Here is a 21,419-nt window from a genome sequence, read left to right as displayed (position 1 = left end):
CTGGGAAGAGTTGCTTATGTAACTGTGCAGCCAGCTTCACATGTACTGGGAAAAATCCTTTTGGCAGCGTAAAGGTAGGGAAGGTGCTGTACTGACTGAAACATATGCTGAAAGCCATAGTCAGTACCTACCATGATTTAGAAATCAGCTCTGTATTATGGTGCTAATTAGCAACCTTTCAATTACAGGTAGTTTGAATTTATTTTCTACTCTCGTACATGGAAGTTCTTTCCCAACTTTGAAATGAAATATTGAAATTCTACACAGATTGGTCATTATGGGAATGTCAATATTAAAATAATTTATTTTTCTTGTATGAACGTGCTTTGCTGCTGGAAACCTTCATTAACCCTCCACCAGAGGGCAACATCAGAAAAATACATTTTTATAAATCCAAAGAGCAGTTGCTTTTAGGATATTGCAGCTACAACACACGTTTTCATCAGGGAGTCTTATTTTTAAAATATGCTGTTTACATTTTTTCACCAACTAGGCAAGTGGAGGAGCTTAATAGTTTTAGAAGGATTTGTTTAGAGCACAAGTTATAGATTTTTTTTTTAATTAACAAATCTGCAGAAACTTTAACATGAAGCCTAAGAGAAGTATAATGGGTATGACTTACAAAGAAATACTACGTTCTGCAACTTCAATCTACCTCAAAGTGATTAAAGTTGGCAAATTACTACTAGATTCTGGAATGAAAAATAATTCAGAATGTGCCCAGCTCATTCCAGTGCTGTAAATACCACAAATGAAGTCTAAATGTGATACTGGCCTGCTCCAAGGCATAAAAGCAGAGGATGCAAAGGAGAAGGGAAATATTAAATGCTTAAGAGAAAGCAGTTGCTAATGGATGCCTGATACGATACAAAATAAGATGTTTGGGTAAATATGGACGCAGAGATAAATATACCTTTAGAATAGATGTTATCTAGTTATAGCAAGAGCAGTTTTGTTTGCAGTTAATGCCCTGTTTCTGCCAAAGTGCAACCGGCTGCACGAAGGCCACGTCCTTTCTCTGCACGAAGGGATCAGTGGTGCTCACCCCGACGTGCGGCACACCGCTGCCGGCCGCCTGGCGCTGTCCCCGAAGCGGGGATCGGCGATGGGCCCCCCACGGCCCCACCTTTTGCGGGTTCCCCGTGGGCTGCGGAGCTCGGAACGCCCCCGCGGAGAGGCGCGGCGCGGCCGCTGTCCGCGGTGCTGAAGGCGGGGCGCGGCGCTGTCCGCGGTGCTGAGGGAAGGCAGGGCCCCGGGAGCCCCGAGGGTGCCGCTCGCATCCGCCGCCGCCTCGGGGCGCGACCCGGGAGCGGAGCAGCGCGGCGCGGGTGGGCGGGCGCGGGCAGCGCCTCCACGCCAGGGCTTCTCGCTCTCCGAGGGATTTAGCCAGCGGCTCCCGGGCGCGGGGTGCCTCGCAGCTGTCTGCCTACGGCGGCGAAGCACACCCCTCCCCCTTCCAGCCCTACAGCCGGGGAAGCCGCCAGCGCCAAAGCGACATTGCTTTGAAACGCTCCCGCAAAGGGATCTCCGTCTCCCTCCCAGCCGGGCATGGCACTGCCTCCAGCCGCCACCAGTGAACCTTGCGAGGCCGAGAAGACTTTCTGACCGTGCCTGGCAACTCCGCGCTGCCGGGAAAGCCGGGGGCTGCCTGCAGCGCTCTCAGCCTCCCCGCTCGCCGCCGCACACAGGCGCGCTCCCTCGCCCTCGCCCTCGCCCCCCCCTCCCCCCCCGGCTCCGCACGCCGTCTCTCTCCCTCTCTCTCACACTCACACGCGCGCACGCTTGCTCTTACTCTCCCTGTACCCGGAGGTGCACTGATAGCCATTTAATGAGGGGGAAAAGTTAAGAGATTAAACCAATATGAACCATCGTTGCCCGTAGCAGTGCCCTATCCAGAGCAGAGCAGAATCCAGCGAGCACCTCTGCAGGAATGGAGTCGGTAAAACAAAGGATTTTGACCCCTGGCAAGGAGGGATTGAAGAATTTTGCTGGAAAATCGCTTGGTCAACTCTACAGGTAAGACTGAGATCTCTTAAGGACTGTACTTTCTAGAAATAATCGGAAGCTTTTCCTAGCCGGCAGCTGCTGAAGGAGGTCGAACGCTTTGGGGAGGTTGGTGGTAGAGGGGCTGGGAGCTGCTGAGATACTGCTGATACAGGCTGGATCCTGGAAACTAGTGCTGAAGCTGCTCAATATGGCACCCTCGTAACTTCTCTATCTGATCCGTAGATGGTGTCAGTAAATGTGTAGCGAAAAGATTACACCATTTTCCCCCCACAAAACAGGATCCCATCTTGAAATCTTAATCAGGAGAGAGCAGCTCCCTGGATTTTTGTTCTGTGTTAATTTTGCAATGCAGTCGCAGGATCCTTCCCCCTGCCCTTACCGATCATTAAAAAATAATAATAATAATCTTTCCTGGTTTCGATTAGTCTTGCCCCTTGTGTAATTCGTCGTCAGAGGAAGATAAACATGGAGATGTATAAATAATTGATATCCGAACGATTTTTTTTCCTCCTGAAGCTGAAACATATAGAGGGATGTGTTTAATAATTCATCCGTCTGCCTTGAGAAGCATCCACTTGTCTTATAAGTAACACACAACTGCAACCGCTGAACTCAAAAGCATCACTCAACAGTATGTTTCTGTGTGTACAGGACATTTGTACCCTCTTCGAGCCCTGTTCGCATGATGAAACAAGCCCAAATTCTTGCATACCTAAAAAGTGTGTGCCCTAAAGTTGTCACATCGTGCTCCATCTGATCCGGCGACTTTAGTGACCTCCAGGACGTGTGAGAACAGTCTGTGAAATACCAATGTGTTTTCGATTACCCCTCTGCTAGAAAGTACCCCGAATTTGGTTTCTTTTTTCCTCTCCCCCCCTCCCCCCCGAATTACAGATTAAAGGTAACTGCGGATTTATCTGCCGAGGACAGGTCACGTAAAAGCCTTTTTTTCCATACCTATGCGGCAGTGTTGGGCACAGGCACAAGGCTGTTCCACAGCATGAGTCACAACTTCTGCTGCCATTTTCAGGAAAGGGCGAAGTGATAAAGACAAAGATTTTCAGCGAAGTGATAAAGACAAAATTAAGATTTCCATGTGAGTAGGAAGGGTACAATTTTGCAAACCCAAAAGCAAAGCCAAAGCCATCCACGAGGCAGTGAATATCCTACAGTTTTTGGTCATATTTAAGTAATTTTCAATGGTCAAAAAAAGAAATACTGATAACCCAGAATAACTGCTTAAAGCATAATTAAGGAAATAAACCTCTTCCTCGCCATGAAAGACTCGAAAATGTGTAAATAAAACAGTCATGTCTGCTGCTTTTTATACAGTCACACACCGAATAATGGAGAAACGGTGTTTGCATTTTCCAGCCCAACTCCGTTTGAACTCCCCCCTTGATTAGCAAATGCCTGATTTACTTATCTTTTTCGACGCACGGGACTGAACTATTTCGTTTCCGATTCTCAGAATTCAAATAGTTCTCCTCTCCCTTACACCTCAGTGTATTCCCGAAGACGAGAGGCTCTTTCAGGGAGAAGACACTTCGACATCATTCTTTATTCGCACCAACGAATTTCGAACGAAAAACCGCAGTGGTTTATTTTATTCACAACTTTAAGGCATTTCTTACTGCTGCGGTCTTTAAGCATGGGAATAATTCTCCCAGCAAAGAAAAATCGGGAGGATTTCAACTGAGTAACTGTTGGAGAAAATCTCCGTGTTTTCTTCAAAACACGGAGGACCTTTTGAGCCTTATTCTGCTAATTGTTACTGCCCCATTAGCCGGCTGAGTTAACCTCAAAGAGATGCTCCTCCGAGGAGAATTTCTGACGTGAGAAAACACTTCCAGAACAGGGGTGAGGGCAGCGGTGGGAGAGCCCCGAGGTGGTCACACATTCGCTCCTCAAGACGCTGGAGCTGGGATGGACGCCGTTACATTTTCTGTCTTTTAAATGTCTCGGTGGCTACAAAAGAAGATTGAGAGATGGAGCACGGGACACTTGTTCGATAAACCCGATCTTTCTCGCTGCCGAGCCGGCATTTTTAAAGCTTTCCACCAAAGAAGAAATAAAATGAAATGCTTTAAGTCACCTTTCGTGGATGGCAGGGGCTTTTCACCCCGGTATTTTTCTGTCAGTTCGAAATAGCTGCAAATAACGGTTCCCCTTCAGATTCCCGCCCCTTGTTTTCTAGGAGGTAGGGCTCTTACGTACAAACACGGGAGTGGGGGCAATGAGATCGGGCTTAAAGTCGGTCTGGGAAGGTTCAACCCGCTAAGCGATCGCACGCTTACAACGTGCGGCTGAGCAGACGCCATCCTTTGGAAAGACTTCTCTGGAGATGCCCGTTCTCTAAAGACGGTCATGTTTTCTTCCACTGCATGTGACAGCCATTTTGCAAATCTAAAATAAGTAGCAATATCGCCCCCCGCCCTCCCCCCTTCTTCTAATATTCCTTTTGTTCCCAGACCCGAAGCGAGGTGCACACCGAGATCCCCCCCTTGGTGTTTCGCATACAGCAAGGAGGGACTAAAACCTTCTCCTAAAGGCTGTTTCGGTGTCCATACTATGCCTCTTGGGCTGCCCAACATGGCGCCTCTGCAGTGGTTACAGATGATGTCTTCTTAATGCGTCCTACATATTTAAGCAGAAGTCTTTAATGATAGATGAGCAATTCTCAGCTAGAGCTCCTCCCTGGGCTTCTGCGGCGGGGGGAGCTGGGGATGACTAATCGTGACTCCCACAGGTCACTGCTAAAGAACAGCTGAAGGTGAATGGAAAACAAGGAATAAATCCTCAAATCAATCCAAACCGAACCGAAGGGGCGGGGGGAGCGGTGAACTTAAGCCTTGAGCTACCCCAGGTGGCTGGGCGTGCAGGCGGCCGGGGCTTGACTTTCCCTTCTTCTGTCGGGCAGAGTCCTAGAGAAGAGGCAGAAGCCCGGGGACACCATCGAGCTGACGGAAGATGGAAAGCCCATGGAAATGCCCGAGAAGAAAGCTCCGCTGTGCGACTGTACCTGCTTCGGGCTGCCCCGGAGGTACATCATTGCCATCATGAGCGGACTGGGATTCTGCATTTCCTTCGGGATCCGATGTAACTTGGGAGTGGCCATCGTGGATATGGTCAATAACAGCACCATACACCGAGGAGGAAAAATTATTAAAGAGGTGGGAACCCTTCCCTCGTAAATCCCACGTCCTCCCAGCACAACTCCCGGCTCAAGCCCCCGAGGGCTCCGGCGGCTCCGCGGCGTGTGTCTCCCCGCCCCAGCCCGCGATGACCCCGCCGGCCCCGGACTCTGTCCGTCCGTCCGCCCGGCCCCCCGCACCGCCCGGCCCCGCCGCCGCACTTCGTAGGGCGGGAACCCTGCTCTTGAAGGAGAAACTATTTCCACCAATTCTTCCCATTTTTCCCTTTCACTTCCCAGCCCAAAGCCGTTTTGCGGCATTAATTTGCGAGCAGACTTGTTTGTTGGGTTTTTGTTTTGGTTCCCCCCCCTCCCCCCTTTTGCACACAACCTTGAAAAACGCAGAAATCTCGTAAAATAAATGTAGGGGCTGGGGGAAGGAGGGGAGATGTGCCGCCACGGAGCCGGGGAGGCTGTGCAGGAGGGTTTGAAAGCACCCGCGTGAGAGAGTTTACATTAACGAGAAAAGGCGTGAAGTGCTAAGACCCGTTTTAAAGCGGGTTATAGTGAGTGACAAAGAGGTGAGTGCTAACTACAGACGAGGGTTAAATATCCAAGTCGGGGACAGGCAAACCCGTGTGGCTCACCCCTTGCACAGGCGAGAGGCGGGTGCTTCCTGCCGCGGCCGTGCGGACAGGGAGGGCAGGGGCCACCTCCGCGCACCCGGCCCCGAGGCGGGCAGGAGCCGACGGCTCCCTCCGGGGGTCCCAGCGGCTCTCACGGGGGTCCCAGCGGCTCTCCCCAGCCCCCGGCACATGCGGGGGTCACTCATGAGCGACCCTGCCCCTCCCGTGTCTCACAGAGGCACGGAGGATGCTATTTTTATTGCTAGCAACGAAATCGTTTCGCTGCTGGTTCAGCCGGCGGGCAGCCGTGCCGCGTTTGCTGCGGCGGGCAGAGGCGGGGGGAGCAGCCTGGGCGCCCCGTGTCCCTGTCCCTGCCCCTGCGCTGGAACCCCCCTCTCTTGCCCGGTGTGAAGTTACTGCCCGTGAATGCTTTAACCTGGCACGATTACAGCCTTCCTCTTCTCTTTCTCTCCCTCTCTCCTGGTCCCTTGCACTGGAAGAAAGCGAAGTTTAATTGGGATCCTGAAACAGTTGGCATGATCCACGGCTCTTTTTTCTGGGGGTACATAATCACCCAAATCCCCGGCGGGTATATCTCCTCCCGGCTGGCAGCTAACAGGTAACCACGGCCCCAGGGGCCTGTAGGAGTCCGGGCGGGGGGCTCCGGGGGGCGCGGGGCGACGGGGACCCCCCCCAGCCCAGGCACTGATCCCCCGAGCCCGGGGGGTCCCCCCGGCACCAACCCGGCCCTCCTACCAAGGCAGTCGCGTTAAAAAAGAAGGAGGGAACGCTTGTATGAACGCTGGGAGCGCGGGTGGGGTGAGGCATCGGCCGCCTGCCTTCAAACAGCCTCCTGGTTTTGCGGGGGATGTCTCGGTTTGGTTTCTTTTTCCTTTAAAAAGTCATCTAAGGAGGTCGTGGCGATGATATTCAAACAACCCGTAGCCAGAAGCAAATTCAAAGCTTCATTATTTCATCAAAGCTTGAGATTGTTTCCCTCCCCCCCCCCCCCCCCCACGATTGAACGAAAGAATTTTATGATTTTTGGTTTAATGAAAAGGAAAACCATCAGCAGGAATTTTCCATTAACGCACAAATGAATTTAGAATGGTCGAAAAAACATGTTTCAATGAGATTTCCGCAATGAAAAGAAAGTGCAGATGGTGCGGGGACTTAAGGACTCGTTTCTATGGTGTCTGGCAATCTTTCAAGCACCCAGGGTGCGATTCTACCTGTTAATTAGATCCACTGAGTATTCAAGACACATGAGGCTCTCACATCCGTGCTTAATGCCATAGGCTCATCGTTTGCAGAAGTAGCGACGGTCCTAGTGCCGCTCTTCAAAACAATAACAAACTATGGGCAAATGGATACTAAAATCAGCAATACATACCTTTAACTCTTCTCAGGAGTGGGCAACATCAAAGGTAGGCCTGGATAGGCGGAGAGCTTTGCCTGGAAGCGAGCTTGTGTTTGCTTGAGAAAGAGGGGAGGAGAGAGGGGACCTATGGCAAAATGCTCTCTCCAAGGGAAATACCTTTTAGACAGAGACCTACATTAAAACTAATGAGTATTTACTAATGGAGAGATGCTCTGTAACTGAGATAACTCTAATGTCCCTCCTTTTAAGGCAAATAAAACAAAATACAACATTTATTAAACTGGGGCTTAATAGGCAATGAACATTGCCTGTCTGTTTACAAGTGCCGTCTTTCTGACAACGGCTCAGAAATGTAAAGGGCCATTTCAAACAACACTTAACAGCCAGTTAAAGGACTCTTTTCCTTTTCTTCCGCCTTTGAGCATTTTTACAGCTTTGCACAGTCTGTAGCTCCTCAGGATTAATTGGAGATTTCCTTGAGGAAAAACTACAGAATTCGGCTGAGAGTGTCAAAAATCTGTCTTGCTTCATCTGAGCAACATCAGTAAAGTCATTTGAATCAATCCAGATCTAAAGTGGTGCAACTACCAAGATCTGCAAGACAATGGCAGGGACATTCCCAGGAAGACTCAGTAGTAGAAAGACACAACCTGGTACATGTGAATGAATTTTTCCTCCTTTTCACAAACATTTACATTTATGACAGTGAGTGAAGACTAGTTCCAGTTATTAACCTGGTTGTATTTTAACCCAGCAATTTTCACAGACCAGTGGTTAGTTATTGCTACAGTGGAAGCCTCTGAGACAACTCCAACACAAGGCACATGACTATGTAGATCACATTTAATTAAGGAACTAGCTACGACATACATGCCAGTATTGCAAATAGTAAAATATGGATAGTGGCTGTGTTTTATATTTAGTCTGGAGATAAAAATGGTAGAGAATAGAGTGCTGGGTGGTTAGATGTAGTCGTTGGAAATAACAGGGTATTGAGGAGGTGAAAATACAGGTTAGTTCCTGAATGCTACAAAGAGATTTTGACATCTACACATTCGACTTGAAATGAACAGGATGCCTGTAGGGTAAAGCAGCCCCCAAACTAGGGGGCAAGCCTTGATGTCCATACCCTTTCCAAGAAGCTGCATTAGAAAAAGTCAGACAAGTGAGTACTCAGGCCTGGAGGCCTACAGCACCAACAGAATACGAGCTATACTATGAAAGTCTCTGCTGATTTACACATCTTGTGCTACAGCCACAACTGGTCCCTTCACGCTGTGGTGGATGACAGCCAAGGAAATTTCTTTTTTTTTTTAAACAAACCTCAGCAAATATTTTTGTGGTGTCCTTTGCATTTGGAATAAGTATGAATTTATATGGAAAACAGAAGTTCAGATGTGCTCTATGTAAAAAATAATAGACTCTCAAATAGCATCACCAGATTCAAGATGATTGGTGAGAAACTCAGTCTTGAGCTCAAGAGAAAGGGAGATATTCAAGAGATTCTTTCCCTGGAAGGGAAGGAGATAACTGTTACAAGGAAAAAAGCATGAGTGAAAAACTGACTCCAAGATCCTGAGAGGAAGGAAACTGGAAGGAAGGTTAAGGTGTGCTTTGTGAGCTCCATTTGTTATCGACAGGAAGTTGCTGAGTTTGCCTGACATCAAGATTCAGTCTAGCAACCAATTATAGAGATTGGGTTGACATAATTAAAAAGTTTCTCTAAGGTACAACACATGGAAGAAATGACCCTCCTGTGGTATCAAGAAAACCTTTCTACACACAGTGGGTGAATTTCAAGCTGAGCTGAACCCCTTTATTTTGATTCTGACCCTGTATTAAAATGCTCAGTGCCAATCAAGGATTAGCAGCCCTGAGCTCTAAGCTCTCTAAAATACTTCCTTCAACTGAATCTGTCAATGGGTAGCATTTTACTGAGATCCATTGCTAATTGTAGAACTCAAGGCTGCTGCTGCATAGTTATTCTGTTCTGCCTTGACCCACTGCTTTTACCCTGCCGAGCTCCCCATTACTTCTGACAGATCAGCTTTAGTGGTTTACAGATTTGCAAGTAGTAAATGGAGTTTGTCAGGAATTTGCACTTGATAGCTTGGGTCTCAATTTATCTCATATTGCATCACTGAGAACTTTCTGTTATAGAGCATTTTCAGCCCTGCACTAAGAAAAATGCGTTAGTTAAAAGCGGTGTATTTACGCTGCTGTAGTACCAACAAGGTCAGAAAAAAATGTGTTTGAAAATTCCAGAGAACATTCAGAATCAACACATCTGCTGAGCACTTACCTCTCAGGCTGTCAATAGAAGTTGGGCTATATGTTACAAAGGTCAGTGCTGCTGAACACTGTCACCCTCTGTAGGAATAGGAACGTACAGAACCTTCAGTATGTTGCAAGACAACATAATTTTTCAGAAGACATGGATCGGGCCTCAGGTGTCCCCTCATTTGCAATCAGTGAAGCTTTAAACTTGCATCCCTTGAGTAGTGTGTGAAAATAGAAGAGGGTTCCCTTTTGCTACAAGGCTAGAGACCTCTTCTCCCAGAGGAGGATCCACCTCTGGAAGATGCTGGTATGAAACCACTATGCAACCAACCGCAGGAGACTGGAGGGACAAAGGAAGCGCAATGTGGAGTGCCATGGGCAGGGTTTGTTACAGCTGTGCCTTTTCTCAGGGTTAAGTTCTCAATGAACAATGAAAAATTAACCTTGCCATCGATTACGCATGACACGAGGACAGCAGAGAGTATTGAGCTGGCTCTAGTAGTTCAGGGAAGGCATCTTGTCACATGGATGTCCAGGTTTGCGACTAATCTAGGTTACTTCCCCTATTTGAACATATATAGAGGTGTACACTAAAAAAAGCATCCTTCTCCCCAGGCTGCAGTACACCAGGAGTAGAATTCATAGTCCCCGCAGAGATGCTTACGTAACTATCTTTACTGGGAGAAAATCTGCTATGATTCAGAGCTTTTGAGACTGTAGGACCAAGAATAGACAAGCAGATTCCAGAAACAAATCCAAAATAATATTAATGTTTATTGGTTACAACCCTTCCTGATTAGTAATGGCAAAGCTTGCTCTCCAAAAAGTGTGATATTTTTTTTTGAGATTGTCGGAGATTCAATGCTATGTTTTTCACTAAATCTCAGTGGATTTTGACTAGCATGAGCAGAGGTTTCAGGAGGAAGTAACTGAGATGCTTTTGCATTGTTTAAAACTATTTCTCCTTGAAAAATACAGGAAAACAGGAAAAATCAAGCACCATGCCCTAATAACATGTATCCGCACTCTTTAATTGGCTGAGCTATTACTCATAATGGCAGTTAATGCCATTTAAAAGCATGTAAAATCTGATTTGAATGCTTTTAAACTATAGGTTTCAGTGTCAGCATTACAGAGGCTCCCACCGGAGAGGCTGTCACTATATGATTACAATGCGATGTGAGCAGAAAGGGTACGAAATGCTGACAGTCCTCCAGCCCCACCTAGTCTTAATTTCTACCTAGTTCATGAAAAGAGCTTTGGCTAGGGCTAATCAGAACTCACTTCATCTTGACAAATTTTTAAAAACAATCATAATTCCCAGGGACTGAAATCTTATTAAAAGAAATTTAAAAAAAAATTGTGGTTTGGTGGTTCTTCAACTCTATCATTCAAAATTGATTTAAAAGGAATGCATTTAAACGTTGATGGCCAAGATGTTTAAATGTTTTGAGCCAATGCAATATTCTGATATGAAATTCAGAAATGACATTTAATAATCACATTCTTTTGTAGTATCTTAACAACTGCATTATAAACAGATTTTGCTGTCCTGATGCTTTGAAAACAGACAGCTGGAAACTGGTGCAGTTATTCTTGACTTTGAACTCCTCCAGGAAGATTTAGACTGTTTAACTAAGTGAGTTAACAAGCACTTCAGACCTCAGGTGTATTTTGTCGTTCCCTGAATATGTGTTTCGCTGCCTGTCTGCGGTATAGGGACCCCAGGTTACTCGGGGTATTGGCCCAGGTCAACACGTGGTGTGATGAAACCTCTTCTTTTGTGTTTTGCACAACCAAGTGTGTGCCTGTAACCGGACTAGTGATATTTATCACTCCGGGAGATGGATGATTAACTGGCTAGTGTTTATGAACCTTTCAAAGACTTAAATGCCACTATGATACTGCTGAATAGTCCTTAAACAAGATCTCCTGTGATCTCCACATTTCATTGGCCATTTTGGAAATATGTATAAATACTGATAAACTTGCGGGTTCAGGAAAGACCAGTCAATCAGATAATATGTTAAATGCCGTTTGGTAAACTCGGTTCTGTTCAGTATATACGACACTTAAGTGCAAAGTAACATCTGGGAGTAGGGAACCACCCTGGAAAGCAGTCATGATGAGCAGGATCTTAAGCCATGCTGGACTAGAAACACATCATGAGCTTCCAACATGATGTTCTAATAAGGAAGTCGATGTAATCCTGGGATATTTATTTTTCTGTATTTAGTGCAGTGGGTGTATTTAGGTCAATGCCACTGACCTTGGAGTGTTTCAGGTAATTTGGGTACTTGCATATTAAAATGAGTGGTAAAAAATTAGAGATTTACTTTGAGGTCTTTAATTACCTAAAAGGTGATGGTATATAATGTCATACAGTGGAAGAAAGAGCAAGAACTATGTATTCACTATGTCAGTATGTAACAAAGTATACTAGGAGGTAACCTGGTTCCAAAGCATGCATATAACTCCACTAGAAAAAAAATTGCTGGGTATAAATGTGTGCTTTAGTCCTGTGGAAAGGTATAACAAGAATCACTAAATGACAGCCACGTAAATGAAAAAAGCATAAATATTAGCAGTAATGACTAGCCACCACTGGTCCAGCCAGAGAAATTATATGCTAGATTCTTCTTTTTTGGGTGTTAAATTCCTATATTGGAAGTTATATTTTAGCTGTTATAAACAAATGTTTTCAGTACAGGGAAGATTAAGCAAACTATAAGGGATAATTAAGTGAAACATAAGGATTAATGCCATAGTGAATGTCAGGCTAGATGGCCTTAAAACTAAGCACTTGTTTTGTCTTTAATCTAGAAATATAATAATTTTATTTAAATTAATATTTCCTATTCCACATCCATGCTATTGCAAAGCTGTAGCTGCCTGTGAATAAACTACCTGCTGTGCTGTCACACGCATATGGAAAGGTGTGAAACTCTACTGGTTTTCACCACCTCATCTCAGGTTAATTTAAATATTGTTACATTTTAGCTTCTGATAAACTCCTTAAAAATTCTTTAAAAAATATGCTGGAAATCTATAATAAGGCCCTTGCCCTTTCGAAAGCATTACCAAAATGCTATAGCAGTATTTCGTCACTGATTTCCTAAGTGAATAGTTTAAGCACTCACTGTAAATCAGGAAAGCTTCTCTGAAATGAATGGGTCATTTTTGGACTACACAGGATAGGGAATTAATTCACGAGTTTGCAGTTATATCTTTAAAATAGAAACGCAGGTTTTGACTGTATATGCCAAGTACTGCTTCAAAAATAAACCTGCAATAATCACAGATTTTTTTTGGTAAAACGAAGCTGGGTGACCATTTTAGCTCATTTGTGTACACTCAGACATTAGAACTCTTTCCCAAAGAAACACAAACAGCAGAATAGAGTGAAAATTTTTTAAAAATTAAGGTCACCTTATAATTCTATGTTACTGACATCTATTTCTCCTTACCTGTTAAACAGCAAGTCCTGGCACTATTCATATTAAGTATTGTCACTACATGACTATACTAAATTTCTCTACAATGCAATTATCTCTCATCTATGTTGAACTCCTCATCACTGTCGCATTCTAACCTGAATGAAAATATATAAATCAACCTTTCACTTCAAATTAATCTTTGTTTTTAAAATGCCATTCATCTTGTTATTGAGGGCTAAATCCTTCTTCCCAGCAAGTAATCCGACAGGATTATTTGCATGAATACACTGAATGATATTTCAGACAACTGCATGTCAGTGCATCTCAGCTCAGAGTCCCAAAGATTTTCACTGAAACTGTGTCATTAGAGTGTAAGTGAAATCAGAATATTTCTCCCTAACTCAGCCATGATGACAACGAGCATAAAACATGTAAGGCAAAGTATTGGTTTAGAAATGCAAGTCCAAAGATTTCCTAGAACCTTACATATTTACAGTTTACTGGTTTAAAGAGAGAAATTATTCCCTCTCCTTTAGCAAGTAGACGTATTGTGTGTTTTTCTGATTGGCAAACAATGTATAACTCACAGCATGGCCAGGGGAGTTGTGGATGGTTAGACAAGAGCTAACTCCCCAACTTCTGAAGATGTAAACTGACCTTGCACTGTAAGAGAGGACCCCCAAAGCTGTACTTGCCAACCCCACCTGTCACGTTCAGTTCAAAATCCTGCAGATTAAACTGGGTTCCAATCCCAGGCACTGGTGTTGGGTTTGTGTGCTTCCAGGCAAAGAAGCCAACCTTGCACAAAAAAACCTGAGAAGATTTTGTCACCCTACTGTATTGCAGGGTCTTTTAAGCACCAGTCATTGCAAGAAGGGGACTGGGGAAACATCTACGGGTGGCTGGTACCGCTGCCTCCTCTGCCATATGGCTCAGGGTCCTTCCATTTTTCTGTCATGAATGATGAAGCTGTTTTCACAATTTAATGATGCAACAAGGGATTTGGATGGGGGTTTTGGTTGATAAAAGGGGGCCTCAGATGTGTGACAAAAATTAATAATGTATCCAAGCCCTTATTATACTAGATTAGATGGCGGGAGGTCGGCTTTTCCATATTAATGCTTCATGAAGGGCTTATAATAGGATTTAGTATGAAGGGCACACAGACACTTCCCCCTCCTCCCTTGTACACATATGAATGAAAATAACCTGTTTTATCACATTTTTAAAAAGCCAAATAAAGCTGCTATACTACAGCTTCTGGCCAGACTATTATTAAAGGGGATCAGTTTTAAGCAATTCTCTCATGAAGCACGGTCATCCTAAGACTGGCACTTGGGAATAAGTGTTCCTCTCTAATGTCAAAGGTAGCTTATTCTATCTGTTTTGTTGGGCAGTTGAGTTCATCAACCGCTCTAATATTCATGGCAGAATCCTAGCTTTGTTAGCCCTATGCCATTTTATGCAAATTAAAGGCCTGATTCAGAAAAAACCACTACATTCTGTCTATCATTTATGAAGCCATAAACTGTCAGGGTGGGCATTTCACAGGAATATGTCTACAGTAGAGGGGTCAACAGGGTCATCAGGAAATCAGCCTATACTAGAGAAAAGTCAGAATGGTGATATATGTCGCAGAATAGCTAAATGGTGTCTCCACATACTGGATTTTCACTTAGTCCATTTTAAATACATAAACGTAAGTAGAAGTTGTCCCAAGAAGGGTAAACTGCATGATTACAGACTGAACAGACAACTAGAGTAAGAGAAATATTGTCAGGAGTACTTAGGTTACAAAGGAGATCAACAAACAACATGATAGGTACGTACTATATAAGCATTCGTATAGGCAATGTAAATATTTGGTAAACAAATATGGCTACTCACAGTTCTCAGGCAAGGAGGTAACCATCGATGCACAGGGGAACGGCTGAAAAAAACGCAAAAAATTGTCAGACTGGGTTACCGAGGAAAAATAATATTTTCAGAAGCCAGTAAGAGCACTGTTTGTATTTACATAAATTGGAAGCAAGTAAACCATCATTAATGGTGTTAAAATTTTAGCTTCCAAGTGACCCTCAAGGAAGAACATTATAGGCTAAAATAGTATTTTCTCAGTTACTGAGAAGCACCTGTATAACCCTCCGTTGGCAAACGTGGACTTTTGGAACTATTTGGATATAGAATGGCAGTGATCCTCAAGATACCGAATGCAGAGAACTGCATTTATTCTTGACCAGTTATTTCAGGCCTAAATACAAAAATTTCAGAATTTGGCCCTGATTGTTCAGATATAACTAACAAGAGTAGGATTAGGTCTGAAATTTTGATTTATTTTTGCACTCCATCCTCCATTGGTCTAAATCTTTTGAAATCCGTACCTGTAGAAAATTTGCTACACAGTTTACATGAAATTACATCAGATGCTTTCAGACCCAGCTGATAAAGAAACTTATTTATCGGGATTATATCATCCAGATAGGTCAAATAACTTTGCTTCCAGTTCTCTCCTGGTTCCCAAACCTCCATGAATCCCTACTGCATGTATGACACCTCATAACCAGGGTCCCTTCAGAGAGGAAAAGACTAATCCTACCTGAAACAAAACCTACATATGCCTCTGACATAGTTAATTCCAGGCACTCTACCCAAAAGGTAGAGATTAACAGGGAGAGTTAAACACCTCTACTTGCTTTCATACTTGACCCCACACAATCTGTACACCTGATTTCATGCAACAAAATGCTGTTTAGGTTGTTTGCATAAAAATACTAATGTCACAGTCGCTTTGCTCTGAAGGAATCTGCATTAGCAGTCCTGATACGATCAGCTGTAACACGTGGCCCACATATCAGAAAACCCTCCACAAAGCAGTACAGATGTAGCTTTTGAGTCCAACGCATAGCTGTTATCCTCCCAACCAGCTCCACAAAACATTTTAAAGTTAAAACCACTGACGATTTCTGTGATAAGTGTATTATATCTCTCCAAATCAACAAAGACAGTTGAATCACAGCCTAAGCCCTGGAACTTGGTAAGGTAATTTGAATGAGATGGTCTTGGTTTGAAACATGATCTAGCAGATTAGATATTTAAAGAGCAAGCCATCCCAAAGCTAATGAGCTAGAGGAATGAGTCAGAGTTTTATCTAGACATATAGGGATATAATGAGTTGTAAAATGAAACCGCAGGTTTGAGAGATTCCCCAGCTGAATTCAAACAGGAGAGAGGGTTGATAGGGAGATGAAATGAATGAAGAATAAAGAAGACGAGGTGAAGGGGGCCTGGCTTGCTTTGCGATGCAAAAGAAAGAAGGTAGGATTGCTATTGGGGTAAACTGCAGAGGTTAAAACTGCTAAAATAAAACAGCAGAGGTACAAGGCATCTACTGGATGTAGGAAGTAGAAGCTGGAAAGTCCTCCAAAATAAGTAGGGCAAATGCTAATTGCTTCTGAGATGGAACCTGATCTACTTATGAAAGGATGATGTAATGTACTTGCTGGTAAGAGCAACAATCAGAATTTAATGACCCAGGAGTCTTTTACATTCAACATCAATTGCAATGATGCTGTCATCCAACAGTGCCCAGGTTCTTCGTAACACAGAGTGACATACCAAAAATAGGTCTGGGAACAGGCAAAGGAAGGCACAGCCTGAAAAGTTTTCAGGGTCTTGGTTTGACCTGTACAAGGCAGTAGCATTAGTGGGGCTTGGAGCAGGCAGAAGGCTAAAGGGACTCTGTGTTACTGATACACATTGATTTAGTCTCTGCATGGCATTTCACTCTGGAGCTTGATCCAGTCCTTGTAGGGTCTGCTTTGCTAAAAGACTTGTGAATATTTTGGGATTTGTTTACCTTCAAAGCTGGCAGATCAAACCACAACAAATTCAGGTCATCAAAATGTTATGTTCTCTATCAAAGTCTTAGAAGGCCCTCATCACAAGCTGACATGGGTAGAGATATACTTTGTAAGAAGGGAAGTGTTAACTGGCAGCCAAACCCCTGAAATTTCTATATATTCAGTCATTGCTCAACAAGAGAAACTAAGTTAAAAAGGATAATCACAAATTGTCATTGCTAGCAACATTTGCAGAAGGAAGGATTCTGAAGAATGCTGCACGACTACAGGCATTCCAGCTAGCTCCAATCCTGTTTCTCCCTAGGCATTATGTTCTACTCAAAAAATTGTGCATTTAATCCAGCATTTAGCTTGAAGTTCCTCTCAGACAAGGAATTCTTTGGGTTCTATAAAACTATAACATAATCAGTTCTATGTTATGTTGTTGGCCTTTTGCAGGAGGTATGTCAAAGGTGAGTGATAGTAGGCAGAGTCAGAGTACAAGATAATAAATTTTAGAAATCTTGAGCTGTCAGAATAGTCTAAAAAGTCACTTTGCATGCTACGTGCTCAGCTGCTTAAAGCTGCTGCTGCTGCTCTGCGGCTCTCCCAAACAAGCACTGTTCAAGAAAGAACACCAAAGGATAGTCAAGACCCAGTTTAGTTTTTTAATGTGTTTGATAAAATAAGTCTTTGTTCAAAGTATTTTATGTGTTTTCTCTAAGGAAAAGGAATGGCAATTACCAGCTCACCAACTTGAATCCAAATAAATGTCTTTTTTTTTTTTTTTTAATGCCAGAATTTTCATCTTACCTTTAAACTGGGTTGGGAAAACTTTGCAAGGAAAACTCATGTTTTCACAGATACTTTACACGATGAAAATATGTCCTCTATAATATGGTCAGTATTACTGTAAAATTGTCAGGTGCAGAGGTTTTATGTCTCAGAAAAGAACATAGGCTACATTTTCCATAGGTTCCTCTTTACAGTCAGAATAAACCACCTTACAATATTTTCACTTAATCTATTATAGCACTGTGAAATGCTTTCACATCCCACCCCAGCCCTGATTCCACGGAAAACAAAATTATCAAACTTTCCTATTCTGTAGATAGGTCTCACATGAAGTGATGATCAGTGGCTTTTTGGAGATGAAAACTATTTAGCTACAGTCCTGAATGAATTTTCTCCTGAAGCCATTAAAAACTTCTTTAAGTTATCACAAAGAGCGACGTGAAACTTTCTGTGCCTTCATAGTTCTCAGTGTAAATCCACTAAAATATCTGCACTCTTGTTTTGTAGCTGTCAGTGACCAGCATTTACTGTTCTTTAATTATTTTGGATTTTAATGAAATGGCACTCATAATTCATTGACACAGCACACATTTAAGCATCTTAAACCTACAGTATTTTCTCTTTTAAATAGATATATAAAAAGTGCTGTTTTGAACATAGAGAGTTACTCTGATTTTTATTTTTTTAAAGGATAAACTTTAGTTAAGGTGCTTCACATGCTTTAGAACAGACATGTTATTTGGTTTCCATACCAGTTTCATTTTCACAAAGCTTGACCATTTATTCAGATAATAAAGAGACACAGGTAGTTGTGGAATTTGTCAATTATATTAAAAATGTAATAAATAGAAATACAAGGGCTTCAGACAGCTGAGGCATTGACTCCTCCCCATACACTTGTGAAAGCGATTTTAGCTTTATAGAGTCGTCGTCGTAGCAATTTCCAGTCCCAGTCATTGGGGTAAAAGGACGCTTCCAACCAGGACCCCTTGCTTTCAGATATCATATGTGTACCCCAGTATGTCACCCATCTGGCATTCAGCATTTGGCGTACATCTGTGCTCCCACTGTGCTCAGCTCAGTTTCTGAGCTGACACTTCTTCCAGCCGAGTAACAATATCTATAACGCACTTCCATGCAGAACGCTCATGTAATGCGAATTGCCTGGAAAAGGTAGATGAGAATAGTGGGGCTGCACAGATGCAGAAATTAGAAATCCAGACATGAAAATAAATACGTTTCTTTCTCTTTAGTTTCTCCCCAAAGAGAAAAAGGAGCCAATTGGCTTGAAATCCAAAAAGATTAATTCCCCCTGCAACCTCATTCCATTCTAAGCATTTTTCCTGAATTGTCAGAGTTATTTCCTTCCTCTGCTCCCATCCCAAACGTCTCTTAGTCAAATATGATTTTGCTATTATTACTACTTGTATTACAGGAGGACTAAGTCACAGCTCATGACCTTCATATAATGCCAATGTCAGTAAAACACTGAGGAGCAATGTTAGATTGTGTCTTTTGGGACTGAGTCTACTGAGTCTAGAAACAGAAACAGATAAGCAAAGCATAATTCTTTGTTTCAGGGCTTATTCTGGTCACTCATGAGGAGGAGGATTTACCTTTTTTCCTCTCCTTGACATACTACTACTGTGTTTATGCATTTGTCTCCTGTATATGGTTATTTTCTTCTACATATAGTTACACAGTTGCTGATTTTGTGTCAGATAGGAGTCTTCCTCTAAGTCTAGGGACTGCTGAAGGCATGTCAGAGCATTTTAATTCCCTCCTAATGCCAGGGCTGAGAATGATGGCACTGTCATTGGCCTCCCCTGCTCTGTCTCTGTGGCATACTGTAGTTTTCCCAGAGTTTACCTTCGATCTGCTAAAGCTCATCATTTTTGCCATGGCATTAAAATATGTTTGGGGGGTTTGGAGTGTGCCCAGCATGAAATGGATGTTCAGGGATACATCTGAATGAAAATTCAACAGCACAGCTACATGGCATTCCTAGGCTGGGCTCAACCCAAAGGGCGCCATGCAGCAAGAATTGTCTGGCTCTGTAAGAGACATGAATTCTAGTGGTATTTGTGCTTGAGGAATAAAGCCTTCTTCACAAGCCCATGCCACTACAGCAGGAATGACCAAAGAAATGCACAACAGGGTACAGCAGCTTTAAGACTGCGTGTCCCATAAGGGCCACACCTGCCCGTTCAAGATGATATCGAAATATCAAGAGGACAAACAGATACATGTCTGTTTGCAGTGGGGTGTGGGGTAGGAATGAACACCCCTGAACAGGCTGAAAGTCTTATTTTAAACAGGGAACCATGTCTGTCTGAGAAGGAACATAATCTATCTTCAATCGCAATAAATAAAACTGTGGAAGCCCACGTACTGTCAATTTGCCATGGAAACACAAGGAACTTGAAGAAAAACATGGTTTCTAACCCATGTTTGAAGTTGACGTTGCAGCAAAATTGAGCAAATCAGAATTGTCTGAGAAGCAGAAATGACACTAAAAAGCATAACAGATCATAGAATAACTAGCTTAACAAACATAACTGAAAGGTAAGCACAAAACAAGACAACACAATCTTGAGGTTTGACGTGTGGGTCAGTAAAATGCCTTAGAAATGCCTTAGGAACAATCAGAATGTTCCATTTCCAAATTAAATATATCAGAATGTGAGCAGCATTCAAATATATTTAGATTTATTGTAGCTGCAAAACAGTCTTATTTGATCTAAATTATCATAAATTTAGTTAGCTGGGATATTTAAAACAATAAAACAGTGAGTTTGTACAAATACCAGAACTATATCGCAATATTCTGTTAGGAAGAATTTATATTTATGGAGGTGAAATAAATGTAACAAGAAAAAAGAGCACAAAGGAGAAATTCTGATTATATTTATGGCTGTGCATTGAGAGGTGCAAAGCAAATGTAGGAAGATGTATTTGGTCTTGACTAAGAGTTACAGAGGAAACAGACTCACTAAAATAGACATGCACTAAATTCATGGTACCACTTTTAATATGCATTCAAGAAAAAGCATAAAAAAGCCATTTCTGACAAGAATCGTAATTTAATTTATTATACCCTTAAATCCATAGATTTTGGGGTGAAAAATTGATCTGTTTTTAAGAAGGCTGTTCCGATAAAGCATAGTTCTGAGAGAGAATTGACGTACAAGTGACATTGTGGAATTATTTAATTACCTGCTCCTCGATGCAACTAAATATTCGCTGGTACTTGTGTGTCTAAATACAGGCAAGATTTTCATTTGGGAGATGCACATCTCTGATCATTCCTTAAATTACATTTTCCTTTCTCTTCTAGAAGGAACAGACTCAAGGAAACAGCTTCTCTTTAGTGAACACGAGAACAAAGGCAATTCTGGGAAGCACAGCTTTCAGTTGTGGCAAACAGAAGCTGGTTTCAGATACAGAATTGAAAAACTAGAGCAAATTTCCTTGAAGAAGCAGTTACATACCACAACAATTTTTCAAATCTCACTCTTAGAAAGAAGCGGCATTTTTTAATATTCTACCTTAGCATGATTTTAAGAGGAATAGTGATTTAGAAAGAGTTGCACTGATTCACACTAGCTAAGGATCTGCTCCAGTAAGTCTACGCACAATCACAAATTGAAAACCGTATTGCTGCATTAGGCATTTAGCTAACTATCTATTCAGAAAAGAAACAGGGAAGGCTGCAAACCAAACTGTCCTTCCTTCCTGCTTACAAGCAAATAAGGATTTTCTTGACAAACCTGTAGAACAGTTACAGTCTATTGCTCTTCAACAATTGCTAACAGGAACACCTAACTTTTTAAAAGAATTAGTAAAAATCACAAGCAAAACTCCTAGCAGTCTTCTCAATAATAAATAAAGAAAAAAGCAAATGAAACCCAAGGCACCGTT

The 21,419-nt window shown here is 42.8% G+C and overlaps 1 protein-coding gene across 1 annotated transcript in view; it reads left to right on the top strand.

The window, feature by feature from the left end:
• Positions 1–1,389: 1,389 nt before the first annotated feature.
• SLC17A6 (solute carrier family 17 member 6) overlaps positions 1,390–21,419 on the top strand; it is a 34,437-nt gene continuing 14,407 nt past the window's right edge. The window contains exons 1-3 of the mRNA XM_075094964.1: positions 1,390–2,016; positions 4,928–5,180; positions 6,267–6,385. Of these exons, the coding sequence (XP_074951065.1) occupies positions 1,931–2,016; positions 4,928–5,180; positions 6,267–6,385 (458 nt within the window). The 5' untranslated portion in view covers positions 1,390–1,930. The remainder of the gene's footprint in view (positions 2,017–4,927; positions 5,181–6,266; positions 6,386–21,419) is intronic.

Source organism: Phalacrocorax aristotelis, chromosome 5, assembly GCF_949628215.1.
Source record: "Phalacrocorax aristotelis chromosome 5, bGulAri2.1, whole genome shotgun sequence".
Lineage (NCBI taxonomy): Eukaryota > Metazoa > Chordata > Aves > Suliformes > Phalacrocoracidae > Phalacrocorax > Phalacrocorax aristotelis.
Note: the sequence above shows the minus strand (reverse complement) of the source record. Positions and strands in the feature narration are given on the sequence as shown.